General features: G+C 30.9%; 4 protein-coding genes and 4 non-coding genes across 8 annotated transcripts; 5 read left to right on the top strand and 3 right to left on the bottom strand.

Moving 5' to 3' along the window:
* The first annotated feature begins 186 nt into the window (after positions 1 to 186).
* Positions 187 to 5449, top strand: LOC114378014 (secretory carrier-associated membrane protein 1-like). The gene is made up of 12 exons (XM_028336520.1): positions 187 to 398; positions 1739 to 1870; positions 1962 to 2024; positions 2517 to 2550; positions 2636 to 2758; positions 3133 to 3195; positions 3266 to 3359; positions 3871 to 3916; positions 4006 to 4073; positions 4786 to 4834; positions 4965 to 5030; positions 5114 to 5449. Exons 1-12 carry the CDS (start codon positions 345 to 347, stop codon positions 5198 to 5200), a joined length of 879 nt encoding a protein of 292 aa, XP_028192321.1. The 5' UTR covers positions 187 to 344; the 3' UTR covers positions 5201 to 5449.
* Positions 5450 to 6212: 763 nt separating this feature from the next.
* TRNAR-CCU lies at positions 6213 to 6285 on the bottom strand. The gene has a single exon. It is a non-coding gene; the product is annotated as a tRNA-Arg (tRNA).
* A 964-nt stretch (positions 6286 to 7249) lies between these two features.
* Positions 7250 to 9596, top strand: LOC114380357 (40S ribosomal protein S5-like). Its single transcript, XM_028339360.1, has 5 exons — positions 7250 to 7323; positions 7527 to 7612; positions 7763 to 8034; positions 8884 to 9087; positions 9207 to 9596. Exons 2-5 carry the CDS (start codon positions 7529 to 7531, stop codon positions 9259 to 9261), a joined length of 615 nt encoding a protein of 204 aa, XP_028195161.1. The 5' UTR covers positions 7250 to 7323; positions 7527 to 7528; the 3' UTR covers positions 9262 to 9596.
* LOC114380617 lies at positions 8246 to 8327 on the top strand. The gene has a single exon (XR_003659793.1). It is a non-coding gene; the product is annotated as a small nucleolar RNA Z102/R77 (small nucleolar RNA).
* On the top strand, positions 8487 to 8568 carry LOC114380616. Its single transcript, XR_003659792.1, has one exon. It is a non-coding gene; the product is annotated as a small nucleolar RNA Z102/R77 (small nucleolar RNA).
* Positions 9597 to 11298: 1702 nt separating the features above from the next.
* Positions 11299 to 11371, top strand: TRNAA-UGC. Its single transcript has one exon. It is a non-coding gene; the product is annotated as a tRNA-Ala (tRNA).
* A 5159-nt stretch (positions 11372 to 16530) lies between these two features.
* Positions 16531 to 17082, bottom strand: LOC114377902. The gene has a single exon (XM_028336374.1). The coding sequence runs from the start codon at positions 17008 to 17010 to the stop codon at positions 16801 to 16803; it is 210 nt and encodes a 69-aa protein (XP_028192175.1). The 5' UTR covers positions 17011 to 17082; the 3' UTR covers positions 16531 to 16800.
* Positions 17083 to 19729: 2647 nt separating this feature from the next.
* On the bottom strand, positions 19730 to 22408 carry LOC114379152 (formimidoyltransferase-cyclodeaminase-like). The gene is made up of 3 exons (XM_028337751.1): positions 22291 to 22408; positions 21506 to 21913; positions 19730 to 20495 (listed from the first exon to the last, which is right to left on the bottom strand). The coding sequence occupies exons 2-3, from the start codon at positions 21885 to 21887 to the stop codon at positions 19981 to 19983; spliced, it is 897 nt and encodes a 298-aa protein (XP_028193552.1). The 5' UTR covers positions 21888 to 21913; positions 22291 to 22408; the 3' UTR covers positions 19730 to 19980.
* Between the last annotated feature and the right edge of the window lie 2011 nt (positions 22409 to 24419).

Raw genomic sequence — 24419 nt, 5'->3', positions numbered from 1 at the left:
AGAAGAAAAGTGCATGAAGGGACGTTGGTTGTAATGCAAGATAGATCACGAAACGATCGATGCATGCATGAATATATTTCCTCCCTCCTTTGGTATTTTTCTATCACATTGCGTTGGTAACGCACCAACTTGTTTCTCTCCGTTCCTCTTCACTTTTCTTCCCCCCCTTTCAACAAGCAAACAAACAAACGATATCACAATCACAAAGAATCAAGATATCTTCCATCATTTTTCTGAAGCCATTCTCATTTCCCTCCATCTCGTGTCCATCGATTTTTTTTTCTTTTTTTTCTCTTAATTTTGATATAGATCTCTCTCTTAGTGTCTAGATCTCCGTGTTTGGCATGAGTAGCTACGACATCAACCCCTTTGCCGAAGACGAGGTTAATCCTTTCGCTGTAAGTTTCTTCCATCCCTAACTAACTCTCTTCCATTTCATTCCTAACTACGCGCATTCATTTAATATATATAACTTCATTTTGATTCACATTTCCCCAATATATTACGTGTTTATAACAATAAGGCATAGGTGTTTGAATGATCTGATCCATACGTGCATGTTTGTGGTGTCGCTGGTGAATTGAATGAAATTTATAATGTGTAGCTGGAATGACGGATGATATATACTATTGTTGTTGGAACCTAGTTCAATATATGTTGACTCTGTTCGTGTATCAGATCATAGAATTGCAAAATTTGAAAGGAAAAAAAAAACGTTTCTCCGGATGACACCACATTTTGATTTTGTGATTTGTTCATTTTCTGTTTCTACAGAAACAGGTTTTTAGATTGTGCTTGTGATGCCATGGCAGCCACAGTCGCGCCATTTTGTGATTGTGAAAAAATATTTTTTTTTTATACACATATCTAGTAGAATTTGATTATTTTATTTTACTATATCATTTTATTCATTAATATGATGTGGTCAAAGAGTGATTCTGCATTGTAGGTGTAAAAATATTTTATATTGTCCTTATATCTAAACACAATTGACAAATATTATTTTGAGCCAAACTAAATTTTTTTAAAAATATATATATAATATTGTACAAGATAGATAAAATATATTGTATATTTTAAAAGTTATTTTCATTTTTTTCAGTAAAATAAAAAAAATTGAATTGCAAGGCTCATTATTTATATATGAATACATTTTTATGGTGGAAAATTTTGCTTCAAATTAATTCCATTAAATTATTTTAAGCACTTGGCCGAAAGAAAGTCATTGAAAATGAAAATACATATCACCAGAGGCTCACGATTTTAAGAAAGTATTAAAAGAATATGTTATTAGTATTAGTTTTAAGAAAATATTTTGATCATTGATTGGCCTTTTTCAATCATAAAGCGTTTTGAATCCTTTTTGTTTTCCTTTTTATATTATTATTATTGTTAAAATTATATAGTTTTAGATATTAGATATTAAGAAAGGAAAATGAAATACTGAATTGATATTAACTAAGACGTATTACAATATTTTGATATATTCATAAAACCTATAATACTAACCTTTATTTATATTAATTAATCATAGTCCTAGTTAATTAGGAAAGTAAATCATGATAAGAAATATGATAGCAAATCCTGAGGAAATAGAGAAACTGATCGACTAAATTCTAATCGTACAGGAAAACTTAAGATGTTCTGAGAAACTATAATAAGATATTTTTATATATTCTAATAATAATAATAATTACTTTAACATCTAAACATTTTGCGTTTTCAATAATAATTTTAGGATGGAACTGCTAAAGGAAAAGCATCGGGGCAATCAAATCATGGTGGTGGTGCAGCATCAAAGCTTTCACCCCTGTCTCCTGAGCCTTATGATTGTGCAGCAACTGTTGACATTCCTCTTGATTCCTCAAAGGTTATATTATGAATCTGTTGAAATAAATTTGAAAATTATGATGTATTAATGTATCTAACCAAATATTTAATTATGTAAATTTTATCTTTAGGACCTCAAAGCCAAGGAGAAGGAGCTCCAAGCTAGAGAGGCTGAATTGAAAAGAAGGGAACAGGTTATTTATCATGATCTCTTAGTACATGTTTGGATTAAAGTTTGGAAATTTAAATTTGGATTAATTTGTAAATTGAGTTTGCAAAAATATCTCAAATCTAGTTTCTCTAAAATTGAGTTTCCAAACAAAATTTTATTCTCAAACATACTTTTGGAACACTCCCATAAAAAATCCAAACATACCTTTATTTGATAGCTTTGAAACTCATTTTATTAAGTTATAAACTTGGTTTCTTAGATTCAATGTTTTAGGTTGTTATTTTACATAGGTGTCAGTAATTAGCAATGATTTTATCTGTTTTAAGTTGAAAAATAACAAGGTCCTAATTGCGAGCAAGAGTAGCCTCTGCTATTTCTTTGATACATGGTTGTTTATTACCTTAATAAGCAATTATATCAGTGACTTTGACCATGCTATTAGTTAACTTGGCTATTGCATATATAAGATATTTTGTGTCAGTCAAGTAATTCACGATCTCATGATGTTTTGTAGGAGCTAAAACGAAGGGAAGATGCTATAGCACGAGGTATTTTGAGTTCTTCAACACTTTACATAACCCAACAGGAGTAATGCCTTTAGTTTGGTGGTTTACACTTTTTTTGTTTTTGCAGCTGGAATTGTTATAGAGGAGAAAAATTGGCCACCTTTTTGCCCCATCATTCATCACGACATTGCAAATGAAATACCTATACATCTTCAATCAATCCAGTATGTAGCATTTACAACATGGTTAGGTATGTTGAAGTCTAGAAATTTTTTTTGTTATGGATTATGTTTTGGTCATAACTACTTTTTTGTTATAGATTATATCTGTTTTGCTTCATTTGATTAGTACTTTATAGTTTTCAGCAACTTGCATCAAAGATTTCAGTATTAATTCAAATGTTGGATAAAAAGGCAGTTTCATATTCTTTTTACGTGTGGAAATATGAAATTCAAATTCATACGAGAAAGAATCACTAATAAAATTCCACGCATAGAGCCTATTAGAACTTTGAAATATCGCCTCCCTGTTTTTGTTGAAGTTTCTCATATAAACATCCTTTTATCAACATATTTCTTCAATTACTGTCCATATTTCAATTTTGAGCTTTGCAACAATTTGCAGGTTTGGTTGTATGTCTTTTATGGAATATTGCAGCAGTTACTGTAGCTTGGATCAAAGGAGAAGGTTTGTTTTACTTATTGAACCATTAAACATAGTAGGGCTATTGTTTACACAAATTCGTCTTACCTTGTAGGTCTTTCAATCTGGTTCCTATCTATCATATACTTTATTTCCGGTGTTCCAGCATCCTATGTGATGTGGTATCGCCCTCTTTATCGTGCGACAAGGTAGTTTTCAATTTGATTGAATTCAATTCTTATGGTATGACATGTATATTCAAGATGATTTCAACCTTTTTCCTAAACTTTAAAAAGAAATTGTTAATGTCATCCACATAGCTTTATTGCCATTTTGAAGCATCAAACATTTTTCTGTAGCAGCGGTATGTACATCTGGGAAATTTGTGGGCAGAATGAAAGCCAATAACTGACAACATTTTCTTTGTGAAACTAAAAGGCTTGTGTATGCAAAGTTTACATCATAATATACCTTAATATAATTTTCTCCAACGAAAGGCCAGAAGTAGAAAGACTGTGAAAGGAGAGCAATGTGGAGACAAATACAGTATGCTGATGCATAGCCTTTGACATGTAAATGCATTTTTAGGAATGTTAATATTGTGAACAGGAACCGTTTTAGCATCAGCATTTCAGGATTCTTCGTTCTTTTTTCCATCTGATTTTAACATTTCGAATCAGAATGTTATGTTTTATATTTTTGTGCCATTTCCTGTTATAGGACGGATAGTGCTCTAAGGTTTAGCTGGTTTTTCTTGTCTTACGGAGTAAGTTTTACATACGTTCTACATGTACTCATTCATTCTGCGCTAACTTGTTTAGTGCTCTTATCCCTTTTCCCATTCTTTCCAACCAGGTGCACATTCTCTTTTGTGTTTTTGCTACAATTGCTCCTCCAATTGTCTTCAAAGGGAAATCTCTCACGTGAGTTCCTTTTTAAAACTGCGTTCCTTTTATATATTCTGATACCTAACTATAGGAGTATACAGTATACTTACTCGGTGTAGTAGTTTTCTTTTTTCTTCAGCTAATATGTAAAGCTAAACTATAGTTAGTAGTTAATCTATAGTTAGTTGTTAACTGTTAGGACAGTTGTATGACAGCTGTCACTAACTAATTCAAGTTAGTTGATAGTTACATAATTGTAACTGTTATATAAACAGAATTGTAAACTATTTTCAGCTGTGTTGAATACAATCATCTTTTCACCTCAATTTAGTTGGGTTGCATACTCCTATACTCATGTTCATCTTTATTCGCTTTTTTTTTATTTGATATTTTAACCCCGAAGAAAACATCAATAGGTTGCTTCCATTTTAACACCATTTGGCTTTGCTTTCTTTACCTCTTGCTGTGATTTATCATCGAGCTAATTGATTTGTCCCAAAACTATTTAATTGAGGGGACATCTTTTGGAGGCACTTTATACTGCATGATTTTGTCTCTATTGCACTTCACTTGACGATTATCTCATCATATTTTTCTTTAAATTGTTGTGCTGGGTTGAAGGCATATTTATTATGATATCTCCTTCATAAATTATCAGTTATGTTATTGCCATACCGTTCTTTTTGCATTGTTGTTTCAATTTTACTTTAATTAATGGTTGTGTTGTATGATGTTATGTTGTGGCCAGAGGTATTCTGCCTGCGTTTGAGGTATTGGACTACAATGGATTGGTTGGGGTAAGTACCAATTGTGTTACTACTATTTTTTGGCTTCTAATTTATTATTCTCCTTCCAAAGGGAGGGGTTATATATATTCATGTCACGATGACATGTTTAAATCATACTAATACTTGTCCTGAATTACAGATACTCTACTTTATTGGGTTTGGTTTTTTCTGCATTGAATCACTGCTGAGCATTTGGGTTATTCAGGTTTTTAATAGTCCTAAACTCTACCATGGTGCATTCTCTTGGCTCTAGTGTTTTCTTTGTTGACATTTAATTTATATACGCAGCAAGTATACATGTACTTCCGGGGCAGTGGAAAGGCTGCAGCGATGAGGCGTGAAGCTGCGCAAGGGGCCATGAGGGCAGCTCTATGACAAGGCGATGAAATGTGTAAAATGGCACTTGCAAATGTCTTAACAATTGTTACACCAAAAATATAGATGTTTTACTCTATATAGGTTTGGCCATGGAATTCAGTTAAACTAGATGGTTAAGACAAACCCTAGTTGTGTGCATACATAGGGCTACATTATTTGAGAATTGAGATACTCCCTTGATGTATGCATGACTTGTTTCATAGAATACTTACAATGTTTGATATTAACAAGTATGGTTCATAAAAATGAATTAGCTCCCTCATAAAATAGTATCAATTATGATTATTTTAGTCTGATTTTATTCAAAGAAGCAAATCACTGTAAATCAGACTCAATCTGAGGGGCAATTTGGTGGGGAACTTCCTCCATCCAATGTGTCTCCTTAAAGGACAATTTGCTTCTTTGAATAAAATCAGACTATTCAATCTTCAAAAAAATTATATTACTTTAGAAAATAATATCAGAGAGCCTAACAATTACACACTAGTTGTCTGACATTGACTGATTGTTCATTGCTTCTTGGCTGAAAATTCACCCTTGCTATCAGCTTTAATGATAAAAATATATTTTTTTCAATATCTACTCTACCCTAAACTGCTCTAAATTTTTTAATATCTACATCATACATTGTTGAAGTTTCCTAGAACTACTGAATTATGGTCACAAGTTTATGTTACAAGACTTTTCAGATTGAAAGACGTGGTAAAAAGTGTAGATAAATGATAACCATAAAATAGGAAATAATATTACTATATTTTTAGGATTGGCTGAGGCATGCAAAATGCAGAGCTGAAGTAATTTTACTGTCACAAGTAATAGGTAATATATTCTCTATGAATAGGATGGCAATAACAAAAGAGCATTAGCTTCTGTGAACCACTCACCTTAAGCGAAGCCATGAAGTGAGTTTAAGAAGTGATGCTTTTTTCATATCCCAATGAAACCCCCCTAAATAATGAGTACTGAGATAGATTGAAAAAATAATTTAAAATAAAATAGAATGGAATGGCGCGCCAGGTAGGGGTCGAACCTACGACTTTCTGCTTAGGAAACAGACGCTCTATCCACTGAGCTACAGGCGCTGATAGTTAATAAAGTTTTTATGAAGAATTATATATATCCTAATTACGAACTTTACCACAGATCAATTCCATCTGACATATGATGTGTATGTAAGCGAAGGAAACAGAATAGACGATATCAGAATTTTCATGTATTGTGATTGTGATTAAGGTTCCTTTAGAATAATATGTGAAATTTAAAAATAAAATAAAATTCTGACACAAATTAGGATGTTCATTTTAGATTTAATTTTTTTTCCTTTTTATATATTTTTTTTCATATGGATTGATCTTTTTCTTTTCGACAAACTTACCATGGTTTTGTGTGAGTGTGTGAATTTACTTGAAAACCTTTTCTATTCATTTACTAAGGTTGAGTGTTGATTTGAAAAAAAAAAAGAATTAATTAAGTTTTTATTTTTTTAAATAAAAGTTTTTAGTTCCTTATTTTTAATTTTTTTAAGTTCCTATTTTTTTATTAATTTTTTATCAGCATTTTAAGTTCCTTTGATAATTTTAGTCTCATTTTATTTTTATTACTCAAAATGTGTTTGTTTATTTATTTTGAGTCTCTCATTTATTTTATATTTAAGATTAATTATGGGTAATCAAAATAAATGAGTGACTAAAACTAAAAAAATAAAAAAATATTAAAAATGTTAACAAAATATTAACGAAGAATTAAAAATTGTGAAAAAAATTTAAGAAACTAAAAATTAGAATTTTAAAAAATTTAGAGACAAAAAATTAATTAATCCTAAAATATATACAAAATAAAAAATTGAACTAAAGCCATAAAATATTTAAAATACAAGAATTAAAATCAAATGAAAAAAAATAAAGAAACTAAAATGACGATGATGAAGTATGTCAGGACGAAAATTAAAATTTTTTCAAAATTTTAAAATAGTTTAATGGTCTTTTAGGTTTTAGCTTTGTTTATGCCACTCCGAGGGTATAAATTTGAGCAACTAGGGTTTTAAGTTGTGGTTCTTGTTTGCGAGATAGAAGCGTAAGCAGCGGCTACCCTAACCTCGTCTTCCTCTCTACTAATTTCAGGTACAATCACTGCCATTTCAATCTTTTCATTGAAAGTCTTGTTCTTTCTGCCGCTCCACCATTCGTTAGATATCTCTCTTAATCATCGAAGGGTTTCAACACTCTGCTTCGCTCTGCATTTGTTCCGTTCCGTTCCTCTTTTTTCTTTTTTAATTTTTTTATTCTCGCTTTCTGTAATTGTATCTGTTCAATTGTTCTTGAAGCTATGGCCGACGAAGCTGTGGTTGTTCCAGATCCCACCCAGATCGATGTCAAGCTCTTTAACCGCTGGAGCTTCGAGGATATTGAGGTACCGATTTCCATGTTTCTAGGGTTTAGTTACTTAGCAAATTATATCCTAAAAAAAGCTGTGATATGTATTTTGTTTTGATGTTTTTCTGTGTTCTTATGTGAAATGCGAAACTATTGTTGATTTTTTTTTTTTTGCTTGTGTTATCAGGTTACTGACATTTCACTGGCTGATTACATTGGAGTTGCGGCATCCAAGCACGCCACATATGTTCCTCACACCGCCGGAAGGTACTCCGTGAAGCGGTTCAGGAAGGCGCAGTGCCCCATTGTTGAGAGGCTCACCAACTCTCTCATGATGCACGGTAGAAACAATGGCAAGAAACTCTTGGCTGTTAGGATCATCAAGCATGCTATGGAGATTATTCATTTGTTGACTGACCAGAACCCCATTCAGGTTATTGTTGATGCTGTCATCAACAGGTATGACTTTTGTATTCATGGTTTATATCTAGATGATGATGATGACTAGGCCTTTTATAGAATAAAGATTGGTATAGTACTATAGTAGAAAGTCCAGTAAGTTCATTATTTAAGAAGTTGAGTCTGATATTTGTAAAATTGTTTAATTTTTATATATTTGAACCTCAATTTGGAGTTTACTTGGGAAGCTATTCGTCTGGCTTGATTTGGAGGATGGAATGATGATTATAGGTTTCCCTATTAGTTTGATTGCCTGAATGATGGCATTTTGTATTAGCTCTATCTGACCATTCTCCTTGTCTTCCTCTGCATTATTTTTGTAGTTTTTGTCATACTTAGATATTTTGATTGAATGTGTTGTTTTTTTTTTGGAAAGAAGATTTCTTTGCAGAGGATGGTTTTAGAGCATGCTAGTTTCTGTGATTGTTTTCTTAATGGTGGTTGTAGTCAGAGAATGAATGATGATTGTTTGTTTCCCTATTGGTTTGATAGCCTATATGATGGCACCTGTGTATTAGCTCTATCTGATCATTCTCCTTAATTACTTAAAATAGAATAATGTCATGTGATCAACACCACACTATTTTGATTGAGCAATTTGTTTATGGTGGACATAATTCACAAAAAAATGTAATAAAATTTTGTATTGTTTGGAGGTACTGATACTCTGAACAGTAAATGTTGGTATGTTATATTCATTCCAAATAAGCATTAATTTGCTACCACTGAACTGTAGCGAATGAATACTATTTGCAGTTCTTGATGTGCATCTATATGAATTGAACACTAAATTTACTTTAAAGTGTCAGTAATTTATCTTACTGTTTTGATTGTGTTTTGTTTATTCAGTGGTCCTCGTGAAGATGCAACAAGAATTGGTTCTGCTGGAGTTGTAAGGAGGCAGGCTGTGGATATTTCACCCCTTCGGCGTGTGAATCAGGCTATATATCTTCTAACAACTGGTGCACGCGAAGCTGCTTTCAGAAATATTAAGACAATTGCTGAATGCTTGGCTGATGAACTTATTAATGCAGCAAAAGGGTCGTCCAACAGGTATACTTCTAGGAATTCTATGTGGAGGCATTTTCTGATGTATTTTATTTTCTTCATCTCTTTCATTTTTTTTTATTGGTGTTTGGGTTTTTTTACCGAAAAATAATACTCCATTTCAGCTATGCTATCAAGAAAAAGGATGAAATTGAGAGAGTTGCCAAGGCAAACCGTTGAGCAGCTTGTGGAAGCAATATTTGCGATTGTGAAGATTTTGTTTTGGTCTATGTTATTCATTTAATGATATTTTAATCTTTTGCTTGCATTAGTTACTTTTTAGTTTTTTGCCTGCTGGCTTCTCAAGTTACGAATGAATGATTTTGTTGCTTGGACGAAAATCTAAGGTGAGTTTTAGTAGTAGTCTGTTTCATAAAGTAATCCAAAATCAAACGTGTCTATCTGGATGTGATTTCTGGAAAATTAACCAAGAACTAGAGATGACCCAGTAATATGTAGTTTGTCGCTTTTGACTGATTACACGAGGTGAACGTGCGTACATTATTGTTGAACTATCATCAAAGGAAAATCTCTTAATTGTAATTTATTTTGGCAACGGCATTAACCCGGGAGGTCCGAGAAAAGAGCATTCTCATAATGACTACAATATCTTTGATCGGAAAATTTTCTATGCATAAAATTGGGATTAACCTTCACCAACATGAGAGGAACAAGATTGATGAAAATATCAGTTGAGATTCTTCACCACCAAGAACAAGTTGTTTTTACGGATGATGTCATTGTACCTTACTGCCCCTAAAGCTAGGAAATGTCTCAACATTTTAGTATTCTTTAAAGATCTCTCTGACTCAAAGGAAATGTCATACTTCAACCTCAAATTATGCAATATCCCACTGCCATATTCATATTGATGATATTCTTTGACTGGTGCTACCATAGACTACAAAGATGTTGGCTTTTGGTTTGCGGGCAATGGAGGCATTTGTTTCCTGCACTTTCACTATTGTATCCTGCACCTTCAATTGCATTCTAGAATGGACTTTATGGAATGCAATGGGAGGTACTGAATGCAATAGTTGGCAATGGAATCTATGACAATCATGATAAGCCCTTTCTTGATGTTGGTGTTACAATAATTCTTGATCGCATTGTTTGTTTTCTTGAGGTAGTGAGATGCTATAATTGGTCATGTGTGTATGCAATATACATAATGACTTGATGAGAAATAAAGGAGAGGAAAGTAGAGGAGAATATTTGCAATTTCTTTTTATAAAACTATAAGTGCAAACTTTTTTTCTTTTTCATTTCTAAAAGGTGTAAAAGTGATCGATGGAAAAAATGAGAATAATCTCATTTCACATTATTAACCATACATATATATATAAAAGCATATTTTTGGAAACTATTATTCAAATAGAATGTTTTTAAGAGCTTTTCATTGTCAATAGAAAAATAACGTGTTCTTACAAAAGAAAACTCATAAAGCAGAATGAAATTCCAAGAAGAGTATGGAGTTGAATAATGGTGCAATAGTCTTCGAAGCTGAAGTTTCCTCGTTTGATATCTGATTTGTGGTAGTTAATGTTAGTTACCTCATTCTGCAACTCTTTCTACATCTTTTTTTTACCTACATGTATGTAACATAAATGAAAATGGAAAAAACTTGATTCCTCAACTCAAACACAACAATGTAGACTCATAATTAGATGGTACACAAAAGTTGGATTATAACACAATCAACTTAGCATCATGTAAACAGGAAGGAAACCATAAAAATAAAACTAATTAACAGTAGGCAATGAAGCGTGGAAATCAATATAAGATAATTCCTTTTTAAGAGAATCATGCCTGCATGTTGTCATGTTGAGATTTTCAGCATAATGATTAACCAAATGAAAAATAGCATATGCCGATATGCAGTAATGGATTTTTTAATTTTTTTTTTATTTTAATCAGAAGGGGGTTAATAAAGTGACTGAGAAAATAGAAACACGGTTTAAGAATTAATTGAAATTCTTCACTCAGCTTTGTTCCTTACTAATCCACCAATGATACACTTGCATGCACATCTTAACTACAGAGTATTTGTCATTTAACAATAGCAAGTAGTCTCCCCCAAAACAACTTGTGCACACTTGTATTGTGATGCTTCCACCTCACTTTAATGAAAAAATACGTGAGCGTAATGATATGTAATAAAAACATTAGTGTAATGTTATTAATATTATTATTATTTATTTGCAAGCACTAGCATGTGGGGATGTAGCTCAAATGGTAGAGCGCTCGCTTTGCATGCGAGAGGTACAGGGTTCGATCCCCTGCATCTCCAAATTATTTATTTTTCGTCTTTTTTTTTTAATTATACAATTCGGTGTATCATTATTCTCACGAGGATGGCTAATGTTCGGGCAAGGTTTTTTTTAAAAAGAATTTGGTTCTATCCTCTGCTATTTGCTGAATTGCATGAATAATATGATTCTGGGTGTTTCCATACCAGTGTATATAAACTTGTTAATTCGATTTGAGGATTTAATCAGTCTAAACTTAAAGAAAACAATCATATTGGTGAGATTTTAGGTAAAAGGTTAAAACCTTATCCAAACTGACATGTACTCTTTATTTTTCATATTTATATTGAAATTTTAGAGTTCACAAATGACACTAAAAAAAAATGACAATCCAAACAAAGAATTTTAGAAATGACAGGAGATAAGTTATAAGTAGATGTGATTTAATTTCGAAACACTCCATTCAAGGACTGCATAACAAGTGCCTTGGCCAACAAAAAGGCATCTTGGGGCATTTAGTCACACTTTCTCGGAATTCATCATTAAACCCTGTATTACAGACTACATTTCAACCACCATCATGCAGGTCATTGAGAAACAATGCCCTACCTAGGGTCACAAAGTAGGTAATACCAAAAATAGAATTCAAAGTATATACAACTTCTTTACCTGAGATTCAATTTGATCACAAGAGAATTAATGGCAAAATTTTTGTCACTAATAATAATTTTTTATTTTGTATATACAACTTCTTCCAATGCCTATAATTTGAAGATGATCTTGCATCCACATAATAGCCAGCCATTGGTTTTCCGTTAAATCCATGCAATGAATATTATTTTCTTTTCTTATATAAAAAGACAAACGTAAAAAAGATGTGAAAATTTTTTTATTCGTCATTATAGGAGAATTATTATAATGATATTAAAATGGAAAACTTTTTTTATACCTAAAATAAAATGGCAAGACTTAATACGAAAGGAAATTACATCAGATTCCAGCTGGTCCTGAAAATTGCTCACTGTTTGGGTGCCTACTTCTGCGCTGCAGTTCGGCTCGTGCAGTGTGACTTCCAACTTTTCCTTTTTTTAATCGCAAATTGGCCTGTTCAAAACTCTAGGCTGTTGAAATTTGCATAGGCAGTGACGCAATGTACCTAGCTTGAGTTTAATACAAAGGGATAACTGTAGAAAAAAAAAGAAAAAGAAGTAAACTTTTGATCTCAAACAAATTTTATAAATAACAGCAAGATATCTCAATTTTAAAAGAATTTTAGAAAATCATCTCCTTCATTCAAGAGTTAATCTCACGATTATGTCCACTACATGCATTTACCTGCTCGCATTAACAGTACAATATGCATTTACTGCTCGCATTGTTTTGGATAGGAACGTGGTTGAGTTTAGTTTGATTTGATTTTTTATAAAAAAATATTATTAGAATTAAATATATAAAATATATGAGGTTTGATTTTTATTTAAAATAAAATTTGAATTAATATTTTATGGTTTGGTTTGATTTTTATAAATTTTACTAAAATATTATTTTATTAAAATTTATATACTTTATTTTTATCTTTTAAATTAAATTACATTAAAAAATTATAAAAAATAATCTATCAAACTTATTAATATTTTAAATCTTTTACAATAAAAATATGTTAAATTTTTATATTTTAAACCAAATGTATCTAAAAAAGCCATAAAAAAAAGTGATATGTATTATATAAATTTCATATATATAACATTATAAAATATTGTAAAACTCAAGTAATATATATATAAAATACTTAATACTAAAGTAATATAAGTGTTGCGATTTGGTTTAATTTTAGTAATATAAGTGTTGCGGACTTGCGGTTTGGTTTAATTTTAAAAATATAAACCGCAAACCAAACCTTCAGTTTAAGAAAAGAATATCCAAACAAATTAAAAATAAATAAATGTAGTTTGATTTTTGATTTTTTTTTAGAGGTTTTTAGTTTTTATATTGGATCCTTTTGGATTTCAACACCCCTAAATTTGGCTACACTGTGAAGCTAACTGAAAGTTTGTAAACTAATTGATTAAACTGTGAAGCTAACTGAAAGTTTGTAAACTAATTGATTAAACTAAAAGTACCATGTAAAACTACCGGATAAATATAAAATGACAAAATATATATTTGATGTTTTTTACATTTAAATTTATTTCTAATAACTTATATTCTTAAAAAGTAGGATAATGATTTTTAAATTTGTATTATAAAAAGCGATAAAGATTTTGGTGATTTTATTCATATTGTTTAGTCTCAAAATTTTCATTTTTTTGAAAAAAGGATGAAATTGAATGAAATAAAAATATTCTTTCTTTATAATTTTATTAAACATTTATTTTCCTATTTATCAAAAAATAACTTGGATGTATAACTTTCTCACTTGCATAACTATGAAATATGATACAAATCACATCTTCTATTCAAAATTAATCATATATGTTTAAAATTCCATTTAAATTAGGTCATATAACTAAAAAACCAAAAATTATTCAACAAATAATTATAAAGTTGATATAATTCAAATAATTTTTAACCATAAGGAACAATGTGACGATAACAACTAACAATTGATACATTGATTGTCTTGTGTGTGTAAGAATAATAAATTAGATAAAAGAAGTTTTCTGAATTGTAAAAGGAAATAGGATTTTTAAATTAAATAAAAGGGTAAAACATAATTTAAAATAAAACAATAAAGATAAAATTGAGAACAAAAAACTATTAACTTTTAAGTTAATTTATTTTTCATAAACTACTTCAAGTAACTTATCAAAATAAACTACTTAAAATAACATATGGAAAATATATTATTTAAATAAGCTGGTGTACTAAACAAACTTATCTTAATCAAAATATCTTATAATTTCCTAAAAATCTTACCAAACATAGCCTATATGGTTGAAATTTACAAGATTGGAAATACTTATTGGATAAGTCATATTTATGCAAAACCATGTGATACTATAAAATTATTTAAAAATTTATTATATACATCACAATTTATGTTAATATAATTTTTTTTAATGCTTCTTTCTAATTATTTAATGTTAATATAAATCATAATAGTGTAAAATATATTATTACTTGTGTTTTTAAAGGAAAACTGGAGGTAGTACTTAATTCTCATCATTTTAAACATTTATCAGTCACAACGAGCGACTAACACAGGAAATATAAAGTTGATTTAATGATTAAAAGAAGAAGAAAAAAATTATAAGTTTGAATTTTTCTCTAACAAAAATTAATATATTAACAACTAATACTAATATTTGTGAATAATAAAAAACAACAACCGATAAACTTGTGAAGCCTCATCTATATGCTTGTAATAGTAATTTGGTAAGCTACCCTGTCACCGCATTTGATTTCAGACCACAAAAACCATGAATCATTAACTAGGGCTGCATTTGCATGTTCACCCACTGTTTTTGCTTGCTATGGCAATTGTGGTCCTGTAGCGCAGACACACTATACACCTCTCATGCAAGGTTGTCATGCTATCGACATGAGTTCGTATGCATGTCGCATTTAAAGTTCAAATTCTCATACACATGGCTCAAGCTGTACACTTGCCATGGCCAGTAGTATGGTCAAGCTAAGGGAAAAAAAATTAAGAAAATAGTTCCATCGATCATAGTCAAATATTCCAGCCAGAATGCATGATCACTTCCTAGACAAAGATACATGCATAGATAACGGATCATTTGTTTAATTCATGTGAATCTAGTCAACTTTATGCATATTGTAAAATGAAAATGCGCGTCCGCTGCAGGTACAAGACTACAAGGTACATGTAATTCATTGTTATTATATAAATTTAGTGAGTTAAACTTAGTTGAGCAATAAAGTCTCTCTTTTTACATCAAGTTCAACTTCTTCATATCTGTCCTATTAAATTTGGAAGTCAGAGTCAGTTACATGCCTTAAAGATGTATCATGTGAACAACAAGTGTGCATCAACGGTATAAGCACTGTAGTGTAGCCACTAGTCTGTTCAGGGAGAGATTTTTCACTCTATGCAATAACTTGGGTAGTTCTCCAGCTGTTACACCCCCTATGCAATAAATTATGTCTCTTTTTTTCACTCTATGCAATTACTATTGCTTATATTTTTACTTTAAACCGCATATTAATAACATGTTTTTTTTAAACACATTAATAACATAAGTTGGAGAAGTATAACTTGAAATTTTAGAATAACTAATGGAAAATATTATGATGTACAAAGATGCGATGAAAGTTGACTTACTTGACTGTGTAAACACAAAATGCATGAAAACATAGTGTGTCTTTTTACCTGTTCTCAGACGTGATTCCAGTAAAAATGTGATTTTATTTTTATGATTTGAATTTAAATTTTAACTTTTTTTCCGGTCATTGTCTTTTATACCAAATAAGGCAACGGTGAAAAAAGTTATTCCAAGGAAAGAAGCAAGTTTTATCGCAGTTGTAAATAGCAGTGCGCGTACAGTTTCAGAAAAAAGCAGAAGCTAGTGTATGCCATGCCCTGTGTGGTGTGGTGTGGTATGTCACTCAAGTTCACAGCTTAATTTAATGACAAATTAACACAACATCACTTTCCACCTGCCCCTCGCCCTTTCCTTAATGCTCTTTGCTATGCACCACAGATTGTAGCTCAATATAAACCTTACACTTATTTAAGGCAAAATAAATACACATTATCCCTTTAAACCGAGGATCACCGGTTAGCAGCAATAATATTAAAGAGATTATTATTTAAATATTCAGAACTCAATCTTCTAATTTTTTTTTCTCCACAACTATTCTCTCGAACATAATTTCTGTTGGAGACATTGTTAAATATTAAATAAAAACATCTTTTTTTAATAAAAATTCAAATAATAATTTGTTAACAAATGATTGAACAAAAAAGTTGAATTATTTAGATATTATTATAATATAATTTTTACTTAAATTCTGGATTAATCAGAATAACTTTAGTGAAATATAAAATGATGGAAATAACAAATTGCACGTGATGATATATGATAATTCTAACAAATAATTAATTCATCTATTAAATTAAAAAAAGAATAACTTTGGAAGTAACTTAATCATTCCTCTTGTATAAAATTAAAAAAAAAAAGAATAACTTTGGAAGTAACTTAATCATTCCTCATGTATATAAATCTTCAAAAGCAACTTATTAAAGGTGAATTATACTAATTCAAGCACGTAAAGAAATTAATTAAGAGGGAGAGTTCTAACTTGTAAGTTGTAACTAGGAAAAGAATTCAAGCTAGGGAAACTAACTAATTAGATAGAACAAGAAGAAAGAAAGAATTAATACATAGGAATTAGAAAGAGTTGGAAGTTAGTATGAATACATGATATGACGATGGCACTTCATGTGTAAGGAAATAATAATAGTAATTGGAAACAGAATTAAGCAGTGGCTGATATATGAATGAATTTAGTGTTGGTAAGAGCGAAGAACGGCTCCGCAGAAAGTGCAAACGATGGCTCTCCAGGACTTCCAGTAGAAGGGGACATAGCAGAACCTGGTGGCGGTCTTCATGTCGGCGACGCTGGCTCCGCCGCCGCAGCGGGAGCAGATCCCCGCCGCCGGCTTGCTCCGCTGCACCTGCCGCTGCTGGTCCACCAGAAAGCAGAAGAACACCATTTCTCGTTTTTTTGGCGGTGAAATGAAATGTTGAAAAATTAATTGATGTTAGGCACACTGAGAGTAGTTCGTTGGTTGAGGTGCTCTTATTATAGGGAAGCTAGCTCTGATTTTTTAGTAGATGCTTAAAGTTCGAACTTGTTTGAGTAAGACTTTGGATCTTGGCCGTTGATATGATCCAAGGATCAAATGGAGCCACATTGTAATAAATCGAAAAGGTGTAATTGCTTGCTGGGTGGGACCTGTTTCGTATATTGGTGGCAGTTGGTAGGTCCTTGTTCATGCTTGCCAATTCCCTATTTGTCTATGTACATGCATTTTCCAATGCTTTTATTTAATACTTTTCCCATTTTAAAATGATAAAATAAAATGTTTAAGATTTTTGTTTTTTAAAAACAATATGCAAGTTATTTATTAAAATATTTTTTACTAAAATATTCTTCCTCTCTATGTATATATCACTTATAATTATTAGGTCATTAACAATTGTGCTTAAAATATTAATATACATATCGCTAGAACATTATTTAGATTAATGTAATTATTTGAAACAAAACCTTTAATATCACATTGGAAATTAAAAAACATTAGTCAATATAAATTTTTTTAATGCTAAAGCATCAATCTTTTAAAATAAAGATAATATTTTCAAAATTAAATGAATCTATTGTAGAATGAAACTATTCTATTACCTAACAGAGTCCATGATTTGTTCGGTGTGGAGTTATTTTTACTAACTTTCTTTGAGTTTAAAGACATTACAATAACATTTTTTCACTAACACTCCTTATATAGACGACAAAATTAATGATTGAAAATATAAGAGATACTTGTATAATTACACAAAATCTCATTGGAGTATTTTGTAATTTACTCACGTTTCTTAAATAATTTTTAGTTCCAATATTATCATTTATGTTATATTTTCTTATTTTTGGTTTTGGACGAAGAATCTTATAATGAACATAATCGTGAGATTAACTCATGAAATATTAGATAAATTTAGAGTGTGCTTGTTTTTTAGTTAGATTTTAAATTTCAATTAAATAAGATTGTTGAGACAAAGAGGTTGAACAAGATAAACACAGAAAAAGGAAGATAAGAAAACATCTCCCAGATATATATGTTTTTTTAATACTTATTTTTGAATTAATTTCCAAAAATTCATAAATTGTTCTAGATGAAAAATTAATTCCTGAATAATATGAAATTATTTTAAAAACAATAAAAGTGAAAAGGAAGTCAAAGAACCCATTAGTCTAATGAAATTGATAAAAGATAAAAACAGTCTACCAAACCAATGGTTTGTTTGTAAGAGAGATTAAAAGGAGAAGAAGAACTAGGGAGTGATGGAAAACATTAAAATGATGCTTTCTTCTTTTGTTTGAAATGTTACAATATAAGAAGAATTTATTGCATTTTCACTGTGCAGCTAAAAATTTCATGCCTCCAAATAGGAAAGAAAATGGGAGAGAGAAGGTTTAACAAATTAAAAAAAGACAAATAAATTGTATCGTATTTTTTTATTAAGGTCGTTTTTTTCATTTTATCACATTGTTTTCCCTTTCATTTGTTTACACAATTATACAACCTAAAAGTCTTAGCTTCTACTCTTTTTCTTTTATTTAAATATATTTTTTATTCTTGTAATTTAATATTTTTTTTATTTTTTATCCTTCTAAAACTATTTTTTTATTTTTAATCATTACAAATTATATTTATTTTGTTTTTAGTCTTTAAAACACTTTAGATAATATTTTGAATAGTAAAAATAATAATATCTGAAACATCATAAGAATCAAAAAATAAAACAAACATAATTTACAAAAATTAAAAATAAAAAAATAATTTTACAAAGATTAAAAGAAAAAGATATTTAAACATTTTTATTTTCTTTCCTTCAACTTAAAAGTTACCAAGTTTTTTTTATGAACTAAAAGTACCGTGCCTAATTAGTCTAAACGGCAATAAATTAAATCCTACACTGTCATACATTAATAACATTATTAACCACAAACCATTATTAAAACACCAATCATGCAATAGAAAGGCAGAAAAATGGAGCGGATGCCGACTATTTTACAAATTACAGAAAACATATAAAATCACCTAATTCATGTTTGATTGAAATGGGGAAAAAAATCAATCGGATGACGTTTTAGAAAAGTAAGAAAAATAATGGGGAGACGTAATTTACCTCAAACTAGCTCAGAAGAGATATCAATTCAACTATGCTCAATAAGTATTCACTTTCTTTTTAATTCATAAAGAATTGGCACACTTAGCTGATGAGACGCGCCACTATTTCATTTTGGAATACACTCTCATCCACATCATTTAAGATGAATCATATATCAATTTTACTCAATAATATAAATATATTTGAAAGAGTATGATAAACAGTGTATTAGTTACAGTATATATAAAAAAAACAGCGTATTAGTCATATTTCTTTCAGTATCTTTTATGCACAATGTCACTTCAAAGTTCAAAGTTCAAACCCACCACGGCCAACTCCCTAAACCCTTTTTTCTCATACTATTTCCCATTGATGAAAACTTCAAGATGTTGTATGTAAACCACCAACTAAAATATGAGTAATTTTTCCAGTAGCAAACTTACCAAGAGGTATCGATAAGGTTAGGTTCACCCATCTTTTTATGTTCTATATACAGAACATTGTTCATTAGAAGGATAAGCAGAATAGGGAGGCAAGTCAGAAGCTAGAATGACATATTTTAGTGTCAGTTTAATCTCTATTGAAAACGAATGTAAAAATTTAAGAATGACCAATTACATGAAAAATTCATCCATAGATTTTTTTTTTCTTTCTATCTTAATTTCAAGGGATGCCAAATTAACTTTGCCTTGAGAAGGAAAATTCACTAGCAGATAGTCCACGAGAAAGTAATTTTCCCTGGTGAGAATTATTTTATATGCAGTAAACCAAGGCACTATGACAGTATGACCTCAAATTTTCTCTTCAAAGAACTCCAAGTAACTTGAAATGATTTGATCCTGTGAAAAGTCTGTGTAGTATCCCCTCTCCACAGAAATACCTTCTTCCCTTGCCAGGTTCTCAACTTCTTGTTGTACTCTTTCACCACCAACTTTATTTGGATCCAACAAATTACAAGCTACCTCAATGACACCTTCACCATGTGCAAGTGCCATGGCCTGCACAGAAGGAAGTCCACCACCTCTTCCACTAACCTGTTTTGCAATTCTCCGAACAGCACTAATATCAGAAGATAATAAAGAGACATTGTAGTTATCAACCCAATTGGTTGCTCCAATGACCACAACACCTTTTGCTGGAGTAACTTGAGATGGACCACTATCAGGATTCAGCGGCAAAGAGTCTGATTTCATCCCCCCAATCCACTGGTTTTCGATAGAATTTGGTTTAAAATAACCAAATATTCTTCTGATTGAATCAAGTGTCCTCCCCTCTTCATGTGCTGCTCCATATAGATAAGTGGGAACTGCACATACTTTTAATGATCATTGACATGCAAACATAAAAGTTACAAAGATGATTGGCAGCACTATAATCACCTTATTAGCGTGTAAAGTAGTAGTTTTAAAACTAATCATGTATGAACAAGGAAATATCCAAACAAATTGAAACTAGGGAGCTAAGAAGAATTAATCATGAAGACATGATTCTTAACCAACATTCAAACAGAATGAAGTTCAAGAAATCTATTTCTGCATAGAACTGAAGAGGTTATTTGATTTTCTCATGTATAATAAGTAGTAATCTAAAAGATTAACTCTATATTAGAGTTGGTGATCTGAATTCTTGTCCAGTCCAAAAAGCTCGCAGTGCGACTAGAGCTCACCACTGATCATGTTTGGGGGTGTGGTGGACTTTTATGTTTTTGGGGCTAAGATATTATATGCACAAATATAATAGAGCTGGTAGTTTCTCAAAATAGCCAGTTAGACACTACAATCCTACAACCATTCTTTTAGAATTTCTCTTGTACAAATTTTCTAGGGAAAAATAAGTGTTTTTAGTCGCTTAAGATAGATACTATTAACACACCGTTTCCTACATGACATCTGTCCTAAGAGACTAAAAACACCAATTTTTAAAAGTTTAGGGACCAAAATGTTCAATGGTGAAGTACATGGACTAAATCCAAGAATTTTACAAGTTACAGGAACTAAAAACTTTTTTTTTTTCCAATTTTCTATACAGTGAATTAGCTTCTCTTCTGCCATGGTTTTTATTTTCTTGTGAAGGATTTTCTACCTTACATCTGTGTGTTCATTATTCTTTCTTCTTCATCTCTGTTGCACATTATTTCTAATGCTCTCAATTAAGTGAATATTGTTCAACTACTAACATCACCCTTTTAAGCATCTACACGTTAACTTCTTTTCTTTCTAAATGCTAAGAGTGCTTACAAACATCTAATGCAGCATAACAAAAGTTAAGCAAATTCGAAGACCCCGAAGCCATACAATATATACTGATACTACTAACCTTGCAGAGTAGAACCCATGTCTGTGGCTAAACACCTAGCAGCATTAGCTGCATGATCCAAGGAAGCATCAAGCAGGGGGTGAAAACAAATGTGGTCCACAACACCAAGCCGAGGATGAGTACCAGTGTGCACCTCAAAGTCAATGGAGTCAAATGCAGCCTTCACCATTGCCAACACAGCATTTGACAAGTGGCATGGCCCTGAATGACCCAATTCAGAGACAAGGGTGTAACCAACTCTGTTATAGGCCACATCCTCAAACTTGTTGATTATTGGAGCCAAAGGGAAAAGCTTGGAAGCTCGTTCTATTGATTCTAATGCAGTTCTGTTTCTGCTCTCTGATATGTACACCTTGCAGCATCCCACAATGGACTTCAGCATGTTTATTTACAAATTTCAATCACCACCTATGTGGAGTGAGTGAGTGAGTCAGACAACAAAAATCACTTAACCTTAAAATGTGGCCACAATCCATTTAAGAATACAAGGACAATAACTAAAACAAAACCTTATCTCAAATATTATTAATTAATCAATTTTTGTTTTTGATTTTTTAAACATGAGTCATGAGATGTGAAGAGTGAAGACACCTATGTAACAGCTAATTTTGGCGGATATGGGTAATAGGTAATGACCATCTCCGACATAGGAAATGCCAAAATGCATTAGAATAGCAAGATCGTACCAAAAATAGAGATTTAGAGTTTTCATAACTGAACAAGACAATATTGTGAGAGAAAGGTGGGAAAAAAATAACGACAATTGAAATAAACAGTTAAAATACCTGTTTCAGTTCCAAGTCTAGAGACGAAACAAAGGAACCTCGAGTCTCGGCTCAGGCCATTATGAACCAAATAAATTTGTTTTTCTTTTGGCTATAAAACTCAAAGAAATATTCTTTTTTTGTTTTTTGTAGAGGTCGTGGTTGGGGACTAATAATAACGTGGAAAGCCTGGTAAGAGCTAATCGTGGCCCAATGGACTAATATCTTTTGCCGTACCGAATACTTAAAGTAATTTACAAAGTCCTAATTACTTTTACAAATTCCAAATATAAGAAGTGAGATAATTTAATAGTGTCACAGCGTTTGAACTTATGACCTTGTGAGATATTATTAAATTATCTCACTTCTGATATTAAAGTTTACTTTCTGCCTCCCCAAAATGGATAATATTATTTAGTACGAAGCTGATTTTGTGTAAATCGTACGAATGCCTTTTTTAAAAAAAAAAAAAAAAAAACTACTTTGTATAATCAAGAGAATATTTGCCAAATTAATCTTCAAGGGGATCGCAAGCTTCTTTCTCTGCTATCATTGATACGTGTAAGTCCCACAAGTTTGATTTACATTTGCAAGCTTTCTGTCTTGTGCTTGAAAGATAAGGATTTTGGTGACAGAGCATTCACGATTAACGAAATCTGGGATACAACCAGAAATTTGTTACTTTTTTAATTTATTATTTTTTAAATAAGGCTAAAATATATTTTTTTATTCTTAATAAATATTCAAATTTTATGTTGATTTCTGAGCATGTCACCACTGAAAAAATGGAGGAAAAACATCATCTCCATTTGTTTTTCTATTCATTTCTTCCATTTCTATGGTTTTGAAAAAATAAATGGTACTTTTCAATTAATGAGTTACATGTCGTCCATTACATTTATCTATCCAAAACTTTAGTAATGAAAAGAATGAAGAGAAAAATAATTGGAGAGGATAAGTAGCTTTCTGTCCAGAATGAATTTATGTGTTTTTTTAATTAATCCATAGAACGCAGTTGCTTTAGGAAAATCCCCATCATACGATTCATGCCATTATAAATTCTAACTGAAGATATAACCAAATTTTAAGTGAAGTAAAACAAGTTCCTATGTAGATACCATATTTGCACAAACTACGGATTTGACATGAGAATAAATAAAGGAAAATATTTATCTCACACCTTTCGTGTAGTGTGAAATAGGTTGAAGAAAAAGAGAAGGAAAAAAAAACAGAAAAAAAATGGAAAAGAGATATAGGAAAATCAAGTGTTAAAAGAAAAAAAAAACAACAGAGACGAGAGATAAAATGCAGACGGTATAATATTGTTATTTTCACGTAATATTCTCACAAGACATTTTAAAAAGAAACGAGAGATTGAAAGAATGAAAAGATAACTGTAGACTAAGATAAATAATGTGATGAACAAAAGATAAAGAAAAAAAATTGTCGTGAGATTTTACGGGGAAAATATCATTTTTCAGGAGTACATTATTAAATTGGTATTATTTGCTACTATGAAGGGACACTGTAACATGTAAACTAATCGTACATGCTGGTTTAAAGAATAACAATTATAGTTTCGAGGACCATGAAAGCAGTTGCAATGTTAAGAAAATTTGTCAATCAATACTTCCATATTTCTCTCAACGATCTATGAAGTGATCTCCGGTAGTAGGAATTGCTGCAGTTGATATTTTTGTTGCCAACCTTCAAGTTGAACGAGATTGCACTTTACACTTCTTTCTTGAACCTGCTAACATTTTATTTGTGATAAAATTAACGAGAAATAAACCCAAAGGATTTTATTTCCAAGCAACACGTATGCAATAAGTAATTATGATGAAATTTAATTGTGAACACGAATTTGTATCACAGGAATTAAAATGAGGATATTTTAGCTCTAGACTTTATATATAGTTTTACAAAATTTGAACACAATGCTTTATTTTCTATATACTCAAATGAAACTATATATGGAAGCTAGCTTAACTTTATTCTCTCTTGGTTGTCATGTAAAATTGAAATTAGTTACCTCAAAGACACCTATGGTCTGGAAAAGATCATAGAACTCTTCTAAGAGCTGTTTCTCTTGTGCAATAACTTTCGCTAATTCTGATAGCATTGCAACAATCTTTTCAGCCTCCTGATGA

The sequence above is a fragment of the Glycine soja genome, chromosome 12, assembly GCF_004193775.1.
Source record: "Glycine soja cultivar W05 chromosome 12, ASM419377v2, whole genome shotgun sequence".
Classification (NCBI taxonomy): domain Eukaryota; kingdom Viridiplantae; phylum Streptophyta; class Magnoliopsida; order Fabales; family Fabaceae; genus Glycine; species Glycine soja.
This window is presented reverse-complemented; position numbering and strand designations above follow the sequence as displayed.